Genomic DNA, 19,277 nt, shown 5'->3' with positions numbered 1-19,277 from the left:
CAAGCACATTGTAAGCATGTATGGAAATGTCACAATGAAAGCCCTCTCTCTGTGCTACTAATATGTGCTAATAAAATATATTAAGGAAACTTCTTAAAACATGTAATCAATATTTACTTTAGAGGAGTTGGAGTGGGGGGGAGTTTGGCAGTCCTGAGATTTAAACTCTTGACTTTAGGCTTGTCAGGCAGACAATACTCTACTTGAGCCCGGCCCTCAGCACATTTTAAATGGGTGTCAATAAGTTTTTTATACTAGTATTTTAACTCAAGATCTCTTGGTAAGGTTTTTTGTTCATAGAAGGCTGATTACCACTTTAGCCATGTTTCAGTGCCTGCTTTCTTCTGGTCACAGATTTCTCCTTCTAGGCTGACTTCAAACTTTGATCTTCAAATCTCAACTTCTCTGCAGAAAAAAATTGTAGTCATGAGCCATCAGTGCCACTTCAATAGTTTTCCCCCAGCTCATTAGTTTTAGAATACAAAGATATTCAAAGCACACTCGAAAAATTCAAAAGTATTGCAAATTCAACAAGTATTTTGAATTATAATGATGTCAACTTTAATAAAACATTAAACAGTGATCTTCACTTTTTTGGTAATGTATTTTTGTGCTAAATAAATCAGTGCTTGTTATTCCATTGTGATGTATGAGTTTTCCAATAAATTTTCAGGAAGTTTTATTGAGCATTTCACACTTCCCTCTAAATACACTTGGAATCATTTTCATGAGTATTAGGAGAGGACAACATCCAAACCAAAGAACTATTTAGTGGTCCAGAACATTTCATTGAAACACTGTGGAAAGAGGGTCTCATCCCCATAGTGGCTCAGTTATCTTAAATCCTATAGCAGTGTGCATATATGTCCTGGCCTAGGTAATTTATTCTATGCTAAAATCCTACTTAATCATCCTAGATATTGGTGGTGGATACATTCTCTAGCTTTTGTCTTTAGGTTGTGACTTGTGGTTATATGTGTTTTTGTATTATTATACAATCATTTTTATCAACTCTACAACACCAAGACCTGTTGAACTTTAATAGCCATCAGACTGAATTTACAGATCAATTTGAGGAGAATTGATACCTTTAAAACTTTGAACTTCCTGGCACTGTGACTCAAGTGGTAGAGCACTAGTCTTGAGCTGAATAGCTCAAGGACAATGTCCAAGCCCAGATTTCAAGCCCCATGACTGATTAAAAACAAACAAACAGAAGGCATTGGTCCTTTAGTTTGATCATTAGCTCCATTCTGCTCCAGCAAAACCTTAAGGGATCCTTAATAAAACCTTTATAAATTAAAAAAATACTTTGAATTTCCTTTCTATGGCTTATGCATCCGTGATCTAGGCCAATTGAGAAGTGGAGAAGAGGAAAATGGAAGTTCAAGGCCAGTCTGTGCAAAACGTCCTCAAAACCACATCACCATCAATAAAAACCTGATCATAATAGGGTATCTTTATCACTCAGCTCGGGGTAAATATAAACAGGAGGATCGTGGTACAGGTGAAGCCAGGCATAAACATAGACAATATCTCAAAAGATACTAAAGGGTTGTGGCTAAGTACCTGTCTAGAAAGTACAAGAGCATGAGTTCAAACCTCAGTTCAACCAAAAATACACTAACTCTTCCCATTTATGCAAATATGAAAACTCCCAAATTATTTAAATGCACTTTAGTTTTACCAGAAAAAAATATATTATGGATGTCAAAACAGACATATAGAAAATATCTTATTATGTTGACTGAAGTTTTATTAGCTTTTCTCAGATACTAAAAATGTTATGAATTCATACTGTTCCTATTTAATTTTCTTTAGGTACTAGGCAATTCACACTGTGCAACTCGTTCCTTACTATATTTTTAAGTGCATATGTCATTGCAAATTAATTTGTCTTTTTCATTTGCTAGAAAACTTTGTGTGGTTGTATTTTAAATAAAACATCAAAGATCATAACTTATTAATAAGGACCTAATTTTTTAGTTATCCTGTAAATCCATTTACATTAATATTTTTATTTTTCAGATGAATCTAAGATATATAAAAATGAGGTGACTATTAAAATCTCTTCCAAAACTGAGCACCAGTTGTTCACATATGTGTTCCTAGCTACTTAGGAGGCTGAGACATGACAATATAGTTCAAAGCCAACTCAAACAGGAAAATCAGTGAGATTCTTATCTCCAATTAACCCCTAAAGAGCCACAAGATGGGCTGTGGTTCAAGTGGTAGAGCACTGGCCTCGAGCAAAAAAATCTCAAGTACAGAAGCTCAGAGAAAGAAAGCAAGCCCTGAGTTCAAGCCACAGGACTGGTACACACACATAAAATGTCAAAGACTAAAGAAAAGCATGGCATTGCTAGTGCATACTTCCAACCCAAGCTACTTATGAGGTTGAAGCAGTTCAATCCAGTCCAGGAAAAGGTTTCACAAGTTTCTATCTCAAAATTGAAAAAAAAAAAAAAAAGACAACATGTAGGAACTAGTTGAGGCACAGCATTGTTGTGGCTATTGATGTAAGATCTTAAAACCTTTTTAAATACCTTTTATGAACTATGCCTCAACCATTTTCTAGGCAAGAATCAAAGTTTTTGCCAAAAAGTTAAAAGTAAATTTAGACCCAGGATTCAAACATGGTCAACCTGAGTTTAATGCCTTCATAATGAACACAGAAGTCCATGTACCTTCTGTAATTTGGTATGTAATGATAAGTGATAAATTTCTATATGCATAAACAAATAATGAATAATGTTAAGAAGAATAAAGATTTCACAATAATTTTAGAAAGAAATTTCTGAAAACTTGAAATCAATAATATCTTTTCCTAATTATCCTATCTTCCTGATTGGAGTTTAAGGGAAAAAACCCAAATATAGAAAATGCAAAGTTTTTAAGCGTTGTTAGGGAGATATTATGATAAGTTCTAATAGCCAAGATGACCTTGTGAGTATTTCAAGTAGTACCATTGGACGGTTTCTAGGAACTCTCAGAAAATATATTCACTACTTTTAATGTCATAATAAATGACTGAAATAACTGACCAAAATCGGAGATTCAACACCCAGGCCTCAAGGTTAAATAAACATAAAGATGACCACAGACATCTAAGTTTCCAGGAGGCCCAATCTTTGAGTCTCCAGTACATTAAAAATCATGTAAGTTTTCCTTTCAGAAGTGCACGACTCAGCTGGCAAAGTGCTTCTTCTCATATGGAGCTCAGACCCGCAGCCCAGGCTGCATCTGAGAGCCTGGCAGGCGCTCGGCTTCCTCCCCAGCTCCCACCTGAGACCTTCTGCATGGGAACTTGTGAGTGTGCGCATGCGCCCTGAATCTTCACAATTCTCTAGACAGTTCATGTGTTCTTTAAATTTTCCACAACCTGAGCTACAGGCAACAGAATCGCAGATTTGCCGATCCACTCTTGTCTTCATATGGAAATTTCAATGATCCCAATTTTAGCTGTCGGAGGAAAAGAGAAAATGATTTCTTTTTTTCATTTAGTCTGTATGTGTTTTGAAAGACGCCACCCTATACCTTCCCTGAATAGCCTTAAGTGGCCCTGTTATCTGGGAAAACAATGTTGCTAAAGTCTGTGTGATTGTAGAAGAGATGTCAGATGTTATGACAACCTTCCATAGTTACCTACACACCTAGAAGACAAGCGGTGAGTTTTCAAATCTTGAATGAGGAAGGAGGAAAGACTATGGGAATTATGACAAGATTTACAGTCTTCAAATTGCATTAGAGAACCAAGACTTCTAATTTTAACATGAGAAGGAGTATAGATCACTGAAAATGAGCAAGTTTTACAAACCCTATTATTTGATTTATGTACGTTTATTACACACATGGGAAATTAATTGAAAACATTTTAATTAGGAAATGTTGGTATTTATATATTTATGTAATAAAGGAACCTTCCAAGCTCTTGAAAAAATTTCTGACATCGTTAGGTAGTACAGAAAAACTTTTGCTGAATACAAATTCAATTTCATTATACTTTTTTTTTTCCAGAAGTCCCTTTGTGTCTCTTAAGATATATGCTCATAGTCAAGTGACAGTGGCTCACACCTGTAATCCTAGCTACTCAGAAGCCTGAGATCTGAGGATCATGATTCCAAGCTAGCTCAGGCAGGAGCATCCATAAGACACTTAAATACCACAAAGTTGAAAGAAGAACTGTGGCTCAAGTGGTAAAACACTAGTCTTGAGTAAAATAATTTTTGACAGTAGTAATAATAGTAATAGTAGTATGTATTAGATATCAATAATGAGAGGTTAATTATCAGAACCTGTAGAAATAAACAATGATTAACAAATGGGGAGCTTATTTAAGCTTCTTTGACTGGATTTCACATATGATTCAATTTTCCAGGTGCTAATACAATTTGTATTTCCCAAATGGTTCTGACCAATGGAACCAGAGTAAGCGGATTCCTCCTCATGGGGTTTTCTGAGAATCCTCATCTGCAGCTCTTACAAGCTTTCCTGTTCTTGGTGATGTACCTTTTGGCCTTGACAAGCAACTTCATCATTATCACCATCACAACACTGGATGAGCAGCTCCAGTCTCCCATGTATTACTTCCTGAAGCAACTTTCCCTTCTGGATGCCTCCTTCATCTCTGTCACCATCCCCCAGTCCATTGACAACTCCCTCACAGGCAACAGCTGTATTTCCTATGCTCAGTGCGTTTTCCAGGTTTTCTTCTTCACATCTTTGGCCTGGGCTGAGTTGGCCATTCTCACGGTGATGTCTTATGACCGCTATGTAGCCATTTGCTTCCCACTGCACTATGAGCTCATCATGGATCCCAGAAAATGTAGGAGTGCTGTGACAGCTGTATGGGTAAGTGGAGGCATCTCAGGAATCATGTACACAGCTGCCACATTTTCTATCACATTCTGTAGAGCCAAAGTACTTCACCAGTTCTTCTGTGATGTCCCTCAAATCATGAAGCTCTCCTGCTCCAATGATTACCTTGCAGTCGTTGGAGTGGATAGTTTCATGGCTGTGGCAGCCTTAGCCTGTTTCATCTCCATTGCCTTCTCCTACATCCACATATTCTCCACAGTTCTAAGAATCCCCTCTGCTGAAGGCCGATCTAAGGTCTTCTCCACCTGCTTGCCACACCTTTTTGTTGTCTCAATTTTCCTCTCCACAGGCTTCTGTGCATACTTCAAACCAACTTCAGACTCTCCAACTGTTTTGGACCTAGTGTTACCTGTTTGTTATATAATCATACCTCCAACACTCAACCCTGTTATCTATAGTCTGAGGAATGAGGCCATGCAGGGAGCTTTAAGACGATTCCTCTTAGCTGGCAGATTCACTGAGAAAAAAGGATTCATGTTGTGTCGGTACCTATGAAAGATTGTTTATCTGGACCTTTTTCCTAAATTTTAATTCACATAGATGATACTAGTAAAAAGTAATACCATTTTCCTGTTGACAAATTATATGGCAATTTACATTATTAAACTCTTCATTACCATTTATTTTCCTAAGTCATTGAAATCAATTTTGTTCTTAAGATAAGAAAAGATTAATTATTGTCACTTTATATAGCCACAGTACTTCCTAACCATCCCAGCTATGTGTGTATATGTATTACCAGATATGTATACATGGATATGTTAATAACAACCTTAACACATTTTTAACAACAACATGGGTTAATATTATATAAACAAGGAAAAAAGTGATATTTACCACTAATTCCATGCACTAAGACACAAGAAGACACAATTTTTACAAAATCTTCTAATTTCCAGTTTCTATTTTAAAATTTTATACTAATTTTACAAATCATACAATATACATTTCCACTTATTATTATGTAAAACTACATAATTCTTAGTTTGCATAGTATTTAGTATAATTTATGTGAAAATAATTTAACAATTTGACATGCACTATTTTCAGTGATTTAGTCTTAAATAATTTATAGTAAAATCTAAGATCCATGTCTTCATAATTCCATGTGCTAGGTTTAGTCCATCAAAGTGTACAAACTGTTCAACTGGCTAGTCAATATGGCCATTTGACTACTAAACATTAAACATTAAATTTTTCCACTGGCTATTCAATATAGCCATTTATTTCCCAAAATACATTGACAATTTGTGTCTCTGTTACTTTACGGATATAGTGATTTTATTATCTCATAATAAAAATATTCCTATAGAAATTATTTGGTGATTGGTTAAGAAAAGTTGTAAACAAAATATCTGAATGCATACACATCATTTAAAAATCTATTGATTTTTACAGTTGCAATGTTTTACTACTTTTATGTTTTCAAATGTGTAATAGCTCAAGAATTAAACATACTCATGACATGTATTTTTCCCCTGTAATTCATGGTTTTGTATTTTTCCTATTTTATAAAAACATTCATAACTACTATTATGGCAATTTTTATTAATCAAACTGTTTATACTATTTCTCACTTGAGATCTCAGAGTCTCACATGATAGGGTACTAAAGAATGAATTGCTGTGTGTGAAGTACTATTTCATGACTTATGTAAGCTTACAGGATAATCCACTAGACCTCCCTTAAGTAAAAGCTCTATAGCTGCAAGAATAAATGGTGTAATAAGATGATACTAAGTGAAAAGAACTCCAAGTTATGGAAACAAGTGGTTTATCATTGTTGTTGTTATTATCAACATAACATGAGAAATTATGTTCTTTTCCTTTCGTCTTTTTTTCCCATGGTTTACCCCTGATATCACTGTAACTGATTTTGGCACCCTGGATATTGTATACATGTGTATTGGAACTAGGGAAGGGAAAGGGAATATCAAAATCGAGAGACAGGAAAAAAAAAGATAAACCAATTCAACAGCAATACTTACAAAACTATATGGTGTAAGCCAACTGCACAACTCATGGGGGGGAGGGAAAAGGGGAGGTGGAAGGCAGAGGGGGAATAAGGGAGGAGGTAACAAATTGGATAAGAAATGTACACACTGCCCTACATATGAAACTGTAACCCCTGTGTACATCACTTTAACAATAAAAAATGAATAAATGTAAAAAAAATAAAATGTTTATAATAAAACTAAAAAAAAGAATAAATGGGTGTAAAGAAAATGTACATTGCATTTCTTAAACTTCTAAACTCTCTATCACTGGTCTCTGAAAAATTGTTGTTAAATTTTAATTACAAAAGAGTTGTCAACACATAGGATAATATTCCTGTGAAAGAACAGAAAACATAATGGACTTAAAATTGGCATCATTCTTTTAAGGTATGTGTAAGAAGAAATTTTTACTGCTGTATTGTATGGAATTTTTCATATTTTTTGTATTTTACTTTTCCTAGATTTTTTAAATCATATTTTTATTATCTTTAAGCATTTGTACAAAGAAGTTACTACTCAGCAAATCAGTTTATATGTACATCTTGATCATTGTCACCCCTTTCATCATTCTTTCCACTCCCTGCAGGCCTTCCCCCTTCCCTCAATTTTCTTAGTATCATATGACCTACATTGAATACTATGACTACATTCCTCTCCCTTCCTCCCTTCATGTGTCAGTCACCTCGCTACCCCTTAGTAAGCCATTTATTTTTTTTTCAAAATTTTATTATCAAACTGATGTACAGAGAGGTTACAGTTTCATACGTTAGGCGTTGGATACATTTCTTGTACTGTTTGTTACCTTGTCCCTCATACTCCCCTCCCTCTTCCCCCTTTCCCTTTCCCCCATGAGGTGTTCAGTTCAGTTACACCAAACAGTTTTGCAAGTATTGCTTTTGTAGTTGTTTGTCTTTTTTTACCCTGTGTCTCTCAATTTTGGTATTCCCTTTCAATTTCCTAGTTCTAATACCAGTATACACTGTTTCCAATATTAGTAAGCCATTTATTTCCATGCCAAGGAAGGATGAATTTTTAACACTTGTGATAGCATGGCTTTGCCAGTCTAAGTTACCAATACTTAACTATAATTGACAAATAACCATATCTTCTACCATCTCAATAATGTAGTTTATAAATTACATTTGTATATTAAATATTTTTAAAGATGTGTTTTTTTAATATTTCTCTTATTTACTACTTCTACAAGCCCTTATTTTTTGAATAAATAAAATGTTTAAATTAACTTGGGGAATGTGTTTTCTGAAACAAAATAGTTTGTTTTGTCAAACAAATTCTTGAAGACATTCAATTAATTTCAATAATTACATTCCCATTTCAAGTTTGGAAGTTTTTCATGCTGAATGTATGTTGAGTTGAACACAGTGCATTATATTCATGCCATACAGTTTTTATATTTAGCATTGATCATTCATTTCAGGGACTTAATTAAATGCCAATTGATGATTGAAAATGTTAATTTAGCGAAAGTTTCCATCCTATGTTCTCCATGTTCTGTATATGATTTCTCTAACACTCAATCCATCACTGATGGCTTAGAAATAAAGTCAAGGAGCCAGTTCTGAGGAAGGCAGAGTTAAAAGAATTTCCTCTGAGAATGAGTTCTTCAAAAGTAATCTTTACTGGCACATTCTAATTGTTACAAATTAGGGAAATCATAAACCTGTTTCTTTGGGTCTGGCTTATTTCACTTAACATAATTTTTTTCCAAGTCTTTCCATTTCCTTACGAATAGGGCAATGCCGTTCTTTCTAATGGTAGCCTAGAACTCCACCATTTATATATACAAAATTTTCTTGATCCATTTGTCTACTATGGGGCATCTGGGTTGATTGCATATCTTAGCAATGGGTAAACAATGATGCAATGACCACGGTTGTGCTGGTGGCTTTAGTGTGGCTTTGTTTGTGGTCAAGGTATTCCAAGAAATGGAAATAAAAGGTTTTTATTGCACTGTTTGTGGTTCTTTTTCTTTTTCCTGTTTTTCCCCCTTTTGTTGTTCTTGGTTATTTCTGTACCTTTTGTCTTGTATATAAGCTAATCTTATATACAAGGGGTAGGGGAATCTTACATACAAGGAGTAGGGGAAGCACAAGAAACAGTGGAACAGTGAACTAATTCAGCACTGATACTCACTAGACACTATGTTGGAAATGAACTATACAACTTGTGGGAGAACGGAGAAAAGAAGGAAAAGCCTGCAAGAAAATGAGGGACGGATGACACTGTTCAAAAAGCATGTACTCATTTCCTGACTTATGTAACCATAATCCCTCTGTACACCCCTTTTACAATAAAAATTTAAAAATTAAAAAGTAACTTTTAATCTCTATAAGAGGCATACGATTCATCCCCAATTGAGTGAGTCTTATTTCTTCCTATGATTCCATTTAAACTTTGGTATTCTGTTCTCAGGCTTCTGAAGATATTAAATGTCTTATGTCTAGTGATAGTAGGTTTTATTTTCCTCCTCTAACTAAACTGTTAAGTGGTATTTTAAAGCATCTTTTAGGAATTTCTCTGAAATAAAGTAGAAAAGGAAATTATCTCATTGAATGACCATTCAAAGTTGATTTAGACTATAGTTACATCCCAGAATGCCATCACACAAACCAATTTTATTTATTCATGCAGTAGTATACTCCCAGTGCATGTTTGATTCTAGAGGGCTCCCAACGTTCCCATCCCTATTAGTTATCCATAACATTTCCCTTCTTATTAAATATTATAATATCCAAAATATTGTGATAGCCACAAAAAGTAAATATTATAATACCCAACCCTAGCAAGCAACTATTCTAGCTACTGCATAATGTCCCTTTCTGCCAATGGTGACATTGAATTTAGAGGAAATTAACTCATTTAAGTTTTCTCAAATAAAAAGGAGGTTAAGTTGTTGTCACAAATAGCAATTTCTCTGGCTTACAGTTTATCTACTTATCTCCCAGTAAAAAATACCTTCCCAGCTGTTAATTAATGTATATGTATAATCATCTACTTAACTAAGACTATATGACTATGATTTACTAATAAAATTGTCATAAAGCATTTTCTTTTACATGACTAAAATTTTACTAGATCATCCCCTCTATGGATACAAAAAGGCAAGACTTTTTTACAGTTAATCATTCATGCATGAAGGACTCATATCTCTGAATGTCTGAACTCAAATACTGTGGCTATAAAAGTGATAATTAGGGGGTAATATTGTGACATACTTCAGAAAACATATAAGAGGAGAGGATAAAACTGGACTGGCTTCTTCAATTTCATAGTAAATCAAAGTATATTTTTCTAATGTTAATGTGAAGGAGCAATCACTGAATAATAATATGGAAGTGCATATCTAAATTTTTTACTTAGAGGTTCTGTCGATATCAATGCATAAACACATGAATCCGTTTTTACACTTGTTTGTAAAAGTTATCCATTTCTTCTCTTCCAAATTACAAAAAGCTTTACTATTTTCCCACTTCATATTATAATCCTGATACTTTGTGAATAGCCACACCTGATTAATTGCACATATTTCAAAGAATATATCTTCTTTAAACAGGTACATATCACTTGTAAAAAATTCCCAAGATAGATTCAAAGAAAAGATGTAATAACTATTTATAAATATACTTACTTTTTAGTAGTTACATATTCATGTTTATGTATGTGCTTATATTTATTTGTAATATCATGCCCATAATAATCATTTGGTTGTAAAATATAGTCTTATAAGTATTTCTAAATCAATCTGCAAAATCCTTTTGATTCTATGCTATGGTTAATCTTCACCTTAATTGAAAATTTTAGATTTCCATCATTGCACTTTAAACACTATTATATGAACATCAGAATCCATACACATATTTGTACATGTGTATAATAAATTCCTTAAGCTTCATGTTTTGTATAGTTTTGCTTACATGTGGTCAATATTTCATTGGACATTTATCCAAAAGTTAGAATACAATAACAATATCTAAACAACCATATTTGCTGATGCACTATTGAGACTAGAAAAGGGCTAAGAGATTGGAATGCTGCCTTCTAAATACTCCTACACTTGAATGACAATCTCTTTCTTAAGATTTTAATACTGGTATTAGAACTAGGAAATTGAAAGGGAATACCAAAATCGAGAGACACAGGGTAAAAAAAAGACAAACAACTACAAAAGTAATACCTGCAAAACTGTTTGGTGTAAATGAACTGAACAACTCATGGGGGGGAAAGGGAAAGTGGGAGGGGGCGAATGAGGGGCAATGTAACAAACAGTATAAGAAATGTATCCAATGCCTAATGTATGAAACTGTAACCTATCTGTACATCAGTTTGATAATAAAAAAAAAATTTTTAAGATTTTAATGATGTTGGAGATATCTTGCAAATTTCATTTATAATTTATCTTTCTAGTAAGAATTCTTTGAATTCTTTCATGGGGTAGATTGCATCTAACTTGCTCTCTTTAGAGTCCATTATTGTGGACTCATTGACTTTTAGAGGGACATATATTGCCTTGTATTTTTTTCCTATTTCTTGTGTTTCTTGGTATTTGGCCAAGCTGATAGGTGAATGTTTTAATAACTGTAATCTTTCTGTTAAAGTATTTGGAGCATTCAGGGAGGGCTGTCATGGTTTGGTAGAGGCATAATTACACATCACTGAGCTGAAGATATATTTCAGCAGACAAACATTGGACTCAGAGCACCATTAGGTGTGGTACTCCAGCACCACTCAGATAGAGGAAAACCACCTGGAGTCTCTTTTCCTCCCAAGTATACAGCTGGCTGAAATATACTGGATGAGAGTAAAACTGGTTAAGGGCTAGCTATCTGGTTCTGGCATGCTTTCAGTTTAGAAGGCTCCCTTCTCTATGAACCAAGAGTCAGTGTAAAGGCTTTGCAACTTATGGACTGGTCAATTTTCCATTTAACACCCCTTGCCCAGGCTCCCTTTGTTCCCTAAGGTTCAGCAATTGTCCAAGCCTAAAGTTGTACCCTGAATGCATGGGAAAGTGGAGGTAGAAAACAGAGCACTGGTTTCTTTGTCATCAGCTAAGTGAGGGAGACTCGAACTCTGGCTGCCAGATGCTGCAGTTTAAGACCACAACCAGCCGATCGCCACCTTGTGGCAAGAAGGAAGCCGAAGGAGGGCTGGGATGTAGCTCAGTGGCAAAGCGCTTGCCCAGCAAGTGCAATGTCCTGGGTTCGATCCCCAGTACCAAAAAAGAAAAGAAAGAAAGAAAAGAAGGGGCTGGGGATATGGCCTAGTGGCAAGAGTGCTTGCCTCCTATACATGAGGCCCTGGGTTCAATTCCCCAGCACCACATATACAGAAAATGGCCAGAGGGGGCGCTGTGGCTCAAGCGGCAGAGTGCTATGAGATCCTCTCTACGTGCCATCTGACAGAAAACGTATGCAGCTAGGAGCAGCTATAAGCAGCTCATCTCAGTGCTTTCAGAACCCACCCAGGAGATCCTCTTATGGGTAAGGTTGGGAAAATCACTATTTTTCACAAATCTGCAAACATAGATGCCCATAGGAGATAGCTCTAGGAGGCTGTCTCCCAGACACAGGCTTGATGCTTTGTTTCTCTTGTAATCCTCAAGCACTGGCACTCATTCCTCAGCAGCAAAGGAAGATCCCCCAAACAGTCCTTTCATTGACAAAGCTCCCTGTTACTAAAAAATCCTCTGGGTCCATACCAAACCCTCTCCCCTCTATACAACCACCTCTCAGGGTTATCTCACCCTGATTCTGGGGTGAAGTTTTCAAGGACTCCCTGAGCCATGATTACTCCTTGTTTTCAATCAACTGGATCTATCACAAGATGACACCTCACTATAGCTCAAGACCATCTATGTGACAAAAGGCTAGAATTCTGAAACTAGAAGGCCACACAGAAGCAGTCACTATAACATCAAATCCCAGCAGTAGGATTAAGACTTGCAGGAAGTGGGGGTCTTACTTTGAATCTATAATTACCAATATATGACCAGGGCCTTCACTCTTACCCTTGTGACTGTGTCTTTGGCTTCTCTTTGACCAAAGAGAGCCCGAGTTGGAGCTGCTACACACTGTTTTTTAGTTTTCTAAGTTGTATTTTTATTTCTCTGAGCTTTTCAGCTTCCCTATCACATGGTTTATGGCTCCCAGTGTTCTTGATCTCTTCTACCCTTCAGAATATCCCTTGTTACACTGACTCTTTATCATGGAGTCAAACAGAGGATGCTTCCAATCCCTGTGCATAATTTCTTGATACAAACATAAATAGCCACAAAAGATAATCATAGTGGTTAACTTGACTTTTCCAAATGTATTCATAGAATAATTTTATAGCAGGACAACTTAATTTGGATATGTAGCTGTTTGTAGAGGAGGAAGATGATTCCTTAAAGAGCTAGTATCAGTGTCCTATTCATATTTAAAGTTCATCTTATCTAAACACGAGTCTTGCTTTTTGTATGGTATGCTATTAAACATGATAACTCGGGCTGGGAATATGGCCTAGTGGCAAGAGTGCTTGCCTCATATACATGAAGTCCTGCGTTAGAGTCCTCAGCACCACATATATAGAAAACGGCCAGAGGTGGCGCTGTGGCTCAAGAGGCAGAGTGCTAGCTTTGAGCAAAAAGAAGCCAGGGACAGTGCTCAGACCCTGAGTTCAAGCCCCAGGACTGGCCAAAAAAAAAAAAAAAAAAAACATGATAACTCATTTTCCATAGACTGGACTAGCCCAATAAAATATCACAAATATGTAATTTTTATTACTGATATATATATGTATATATATATTCATAATATGTAATATGTATGTAAGTTTCAAAGCTAGATGAAAAGAATTTATAGATGGTCTTCCCAGAAATATCAGGCTTAAAACTGTGTATCCTATTAAATTGTGTTCATATGGTAAAAAATCTATACCCCATAACTTACAAATAACAATGAATTCAGATAAAAAGGCTATATTATAGAACTGAACAAGATTAGTTTAAATGCTTCCATTTAAATAACAAGTGGAAAAACCTTTAATGTTATAATCTGAAGAACATTTTTAAAGTTGTATTACACAAATTATTCAATTTTTAGTTTGACCTGAACTTTCAATATGTCAGACTACAATAACAATTCAATACAGCAGAATAACAAACTAAATAAGATAAATACATAAATGATTGAACATGTGTGAAAATTAATGTACATACATATAATTTATTTATCTATTATACGTATTTGTTATTCTGACATGTATTATATAAAGTATAAAGAATATATGCATATAATAGCTGTTACTAATATAATTACTATTCATTACAGGCTTTTTTTAGAGAATAAGTAATCATCCTTGAGATTTCCTAAATTGTCATAATTTTTCAGCAGTAGTGATTCTATTGATAACTGAGTGATACTGTATGTGTGGTTGTCTATTTCCTTTTTCCGGTAGTAAGCCTAAACTTTGAGAAGGTTTGCCTCAAGGTTGCTTGTTAAATGCCTTTTCCTAAAAGACTTGTTTCAAGAGTGTTAGTTAAAGCCATGTGGTAAAATTGATGCAGGGCAACAGTGTGTGTCTAACACAGCTGGCACCTCTGGAAACCACTTTGAAAGTAATTATTATATATGTCCTGATGGATCATTTTGCTCCTCAGAGAACAGACTTTTGAGGCACCTAAACAATTAGGTACTTGGAAGACCTTGTTAAGACATTCTTAATAGTTTAATGATATAATTGCCTATATACTTTTTAATGAGCCCTCAAGTGGCCCTCGGTTATAACAAGAACTTCCTTGATAGGGGCCAATTTCCAGGAAACTTTTTAATTGTGTGAAAATGTCAAATGATGGCTTTAATCAGCTACTGGCTGCTTTGTGTCAAATGAGTAGACTGACCAGGCACAGATTTCAACGAGCATATGATCAAGGGAAATTAACAACTGCTATAGCCTCTAGTCTTAGAAGGGTTATTTTAGTTACCTGTTAATTACATGGAGACAAAGAAGTCAAATTCCATTTTTTTAATTCTGTGTTCTAGGTTTAAATAGAATAGTCTAATGACATATTTTACAGACTTATTAAATTCTTCACATTTTGAATTATTTCATGAGACCAATAAAACATGCTTCTAATATGCAATTAGAAAATACTAGACCAAATACTAGATGGGTAAAGGGGATGTGGAATGAGAAAGAAATGAGAGGATTGATTTAGTGAGAGTAGAATATATGAGTGTTATACATGTGCAAAATACTATGATTAATATCTATTTGATTTTCACAGCAGCCATTGGAGAGAGGCACTTTTACTATAATTTAAAAAACACAAAAATGATTAGCTTCCACATTGGTAACTTTTGTTTGTTCACATTCCCAATCATTGTTGAGAAATTATTCATAGTCACAAGTCAGATTCTAAATCTACATTATTAATAAGCAATTATACAAGTATATACTGAAAATTAGAAGCATGGTTTATTGGTTTTATAAAAGAGTTCAAAACATGAGGGATGAATAATTATGTAAAATATTTCATTAGTCAATTTCAGTCTATTTATACACAGAAGAAAGATTTGTAAGAAATGGAATTTGACTTTTCTGCCTCATTGTAATGAATAGGTAATAACCCTAAGAAGCTGAAAGAGATAAGCACCAAGGTGCTTTTAAAAAACAACACTATGAATAACAGACCTTTCAACAGAAGCTTTAAAGGCAAAGAAAGACCTGGAACAAAACAACTCATAATAAACTGTATAGCTTAATAATCAATTACTATATTCAGTAGTAATCCTTTAAAATTGAAAGATAAAGACCTTCCATGATACCTATAAATCCTCAGATTTCAGCCTCCTGTGTAGCTAAGATTACAAACATGAGCCACCAGCACCTGGCTCCTTGTTCATTTTTAAACATAGTCTCAGCCTTTAACCCAGGAAAACTTAGAACTCACTATTCATTCCATTGTGGTCTTAACTTCATGATCCTCTTAACTTCACCTCAAGCACTGGGATTACAAGTATGTGGCTCTGTAGTGTGGACTAGATTTTCTAATAGTGATCATATACTCTTCCTGTATAGGGAAAGGCGCTATTGGAAAATGAGTAGACATAATGAGAGGAATGGGGAAGGAGACAAACACAGTCACAATAATCAATGTACATATATGAAAATAGAAAGCTGAAGACATGAATGAGGGTGGGATAGATAGGATGGGTCAGCAATGACAAAGGGTGACACAAGATGCATTCTTTGTACACATAAATTGAGAATCCCTTTGCACAACTACTTGATGATCATTTTCCAAAAGAACAAGGAAATGAGCTGTTCTTTTCTCAGGATAGCCAGAACTGATGTCTGAATGACTACCAAAAGTTAATCCCAATAACTCAAAGTGAGACCAGTTCTGTGTATAATGCAACGTGTTCCAGAATTGTCCATGGATGTGACACTCTTGTTTAATGTCTTCCATCTTCCATGCCCTGCTCACTTTCTTATATTGGTAGTCTTAATAAAAGACTCATTAAATTAAATTGCTATTTTTATAAGTGTCCTCCATGCACAATCATCTTGGAAACATACTAGATATGGTAATATTCCAGGCCTAAGTTTAAAGAGTATAGGAAAGAGGGAGGGGGAGGGGAGAATGAGGGAGTAACAAACAGTACAAGAAATGTATCCAATGCCTAATGTATGAAACTGTAACCTCTCTGTAATTCAGTTTGATAACAAAAATATATATAAAATAAAAAAGAGTATAGAAACTAAACTTAGCTTTCCTCTCTTCAAGAGAGATGCCTGCTCACATGCACCACTTTGCTGTTTCTTCATGAATCAGTAATAAAGTCTGAGGTATGTTGTTGCAAGAGCACTGCACAAACTCTTAAACTACATGAGGACATAAGGAAAAGGAGAGATTGTAGATAAACAACATTTTTATAACATTCATGACTCAAAATCTCTAAAAGAATCAATGAGAAAAAGCCAACTGAACAAAAATATAAAACACTAGCACCTCCACATACTGTTTCTTCTTGCTTTTCATAATATGTACTACCTTCAGACAGACACAACTATTTTATCATTCACTTATTGATTGTTTGCCCCCTCGTGTGAAAATTAACAATCGGGTCTCCATGGACAACCTCATAAATCCTTTTTACCTCTGTACTTCCTGCATCATAAACATGGCTTTCTCAAAATATATTTCAAAGGAATGAATGAATACATGAGTAGTAATGTCACTCAGAAGTAGTAGTTACAGATATCTAACGAACCAATGAAATGTGTAAAACATTGATTCAATGTTGATGAGGAAAAGTCATAAAAGAATATGCAATTTTCATTTGAATGTTGCAAATTATTTTCCTTTAAGCAAAAACTTCAGTTAAATAGCTTCATCTTCCTCTGGAAGACTCTTTTGAGAGCCAGCATCACTTCCTTATTTCTAAGGGTATAGATCAGGGGATTCAGTACTGGAATGACAGTTGTGTGAATGAGACCCGCAAACTTTTCCGGTATTACAGATTCAGCAGCAGTAGGAGGTATATAGTTGAGCCCAACAGTGCCATAAAAAAGAGACACTACCATAAAATGGGAGGCACACGTGGACATCGCTTTCCGGAGAGCATTACAGGACCGGTTCTTCAACAGAAGAAAGCCAATAATATAGAAGTAGGAAAGGAGAGTGAGGAAACAGGCCGCCATGGCTAAGCTGCAAGTGACAACAGAAACAAGCCACTGATTGATCCTTGTGTCACCACAAGCCAATTCCAACAGAGGCTTGACATCACAGAAGTAGTAATTGACCCTCTGAGAGTGACAGAAGTTCAAGTGTGCAGTCATCACAGAATGCATCAAACCATAGAAGAAGCTGCTGATCCAGGCCAAAGCTGCCATAAGAACACATACCTGGGGGTTCATGATGAGAGGGTAGCGAAGTGGTTTGCAGATGGCTATGAAGCGATCAAATGCCATGAGGGTTAGCAAAAATGCCTCGGTACAACCCAGAAAGTGGAAAAAGTGAAGCTGAGTAATGCAGCCTAAGAAGGATATAGTCCTGTCACTATACATGGCATTGGACATTAGCTTGGGCAGTGTCACTGAGGCACAGCCAATATCTAGACAAGAAAGATTTCCCAAGAAAAAGTACATGGGGGAGTGCAATCTTGGCTCTGAAATGACAACCACCAATATGGCCCCATTTCCAAGCAGGTTTATCACATATAAAGTGTGGAAAACCATAAAGATTACAGGCTGTAGCTGTTGAACATAGGTCAATTCCAGCAAAAGGAATTCCTTCACTATAGTGTTGTTCTCCATTGCTTGGAAGAGAAAAGATAAGAGAGACAATTAATACTAATCAGACTTTGCATATTTGTGACGAATACCTCACATATGGAAATAAGTGGTTTATCATTGTTGTTGTTAGTGTCAATGTACCATGTGAAATTATGCATTTTTGGTAATGTTAGAACAAATAGGTGGAAGGTAGATATGATTAAAAACAAAATATTCAAGTATTAAAACATCACCTTGAAACCCATTATTTTGTACAAATAACTTATAATGGTTAACTATACCAGTCAGCAAAAATATTCCAATATACTGTTTAATTTTAATTGAAAAGTGTTATCATAAGGATGGTCTTAGGTAAATAACTTTACTAGGAATACCAAGGTTACATTTTTGCAACATAACTAAATGAGATGATAATGAATGATAAGTTCTGAGTCAGTGTAGTACTTAATACTTTAAAAAAAGACAATAAGAATGTTGAATGTAGATTAAATGTTGGTATTCGAGGAAAAAAGATAAGAATAACATTAATATATTCTAGCATCACCTATGCCGTTACAACTGATAAACCTAGTAAAGGTCTAAAAAAGATGTAACTAGAAAATTTGAAGTTATTTTTAAATGGCGGTAACAAGCATACATTATCTTTGGGTGATGTAAGAATGTGGCTACAGCTTCTATGCAAATCTGCTCATTTCTCCTTAAAAACAGACTGAGCCAGTCACCAGTGTTTCATATCTGTAATCCTAGGTACAGAGGAGGCTGAGATCTGAGCAAGCTACACTAAGCAAGAAAGTGTGCAAGGCTCTTGCCTCCAACTAACCACCAAAAAAGAAAAGAGTACCAATGATAGAGTGCTAGCCTTGAGCACAAAAGCTCAGGGACAGCACCTAGGACCTGAATTCAAGGCCCAAGATGGGCACAAATGAAGAAACAGAATTCAGAATAATGATTTCCTGTTACTGAAATGTGGGGGTGAGGGTGGTGACAGGGAGATTAGATTTAATCAGTATACACGGTGTATGTGTGAAATATCACACTCAACCACAATCATATGCACAATTTATACACTTAAACCAAAATTTTTTATACACGAGAATAGGTTTCT

General features: G+C 35.3%; 2 protein-coding genes across 2 annotated transcripts; one reads left to right on the top strand and one right to left on the bottom strand.

The window, feature by feature from the left end:
* The first annotated feature begins 4,404 nt into the window (after positions 1-4,404).
* On the top strand, positions 4,405-5,373 carry LOC125353543 (olfactory receptor 14J1-like). The gene has a single exon (XM_048349241.1). It carries the CDS (start codon positions 4,405-4,407, stop codon positions 5,371-5,373), a length of 969 nt encoding a protein of 322 aa, XP_048205198.1.
* An 11,881-nt stretch (positions 5,374-17,254) lies between these two features.
* Positions 17,255-18,193, bottom strand: LOC125352201 (olfactory receptor 12D3-like). The gene has a single exon (XM_048347330.1). It carries the CDS (start codon positions 18,191-18,193, stop codon positions 17,255-17,257), a length of 939 nt encoding a protein of 312 aa, XP_048203287.1.
* Between the last annotated feature and the right edge of the window lie 1,084 nt (positions 18,194-19,277).

Source organism: Perognathus longimembris, chromosome 6, assembly GCF_023159225.1.
Source record: "Perognathus longimembris pacificus isolate PPM17 chromosome 6, ASM2315922v1, whole genome shotgun sequence".
NCBI classification, from domain to species: domain Eukaryota; kingdom Metazoa; phylum Chordata; class Mammalia; order Rodentia; family Heteromyidae; genus Perognathus; species Perognathus longimembris.
This window is presented reverse-complemented; position numbering and strand designations above follow the sequence as displayed.

What these genes read in the sequence shown, in the direction of transcription:
- LOC125353543 (XM_048349241.1), top strand. Translation starts at nt 4,405, where the DNA reads ATGGTTCTGACCAATGGAACCAGAGTAAGCGGATTCCTCCTCATGGGG.
- LOC125352201 (XM_048347330.1), bottom strand. Translation starts at nt 18,193, where the DNA reads ATGGAGAACAACACTATAGTGAAGGAATTCCTTTTGCTGGAATTGACC.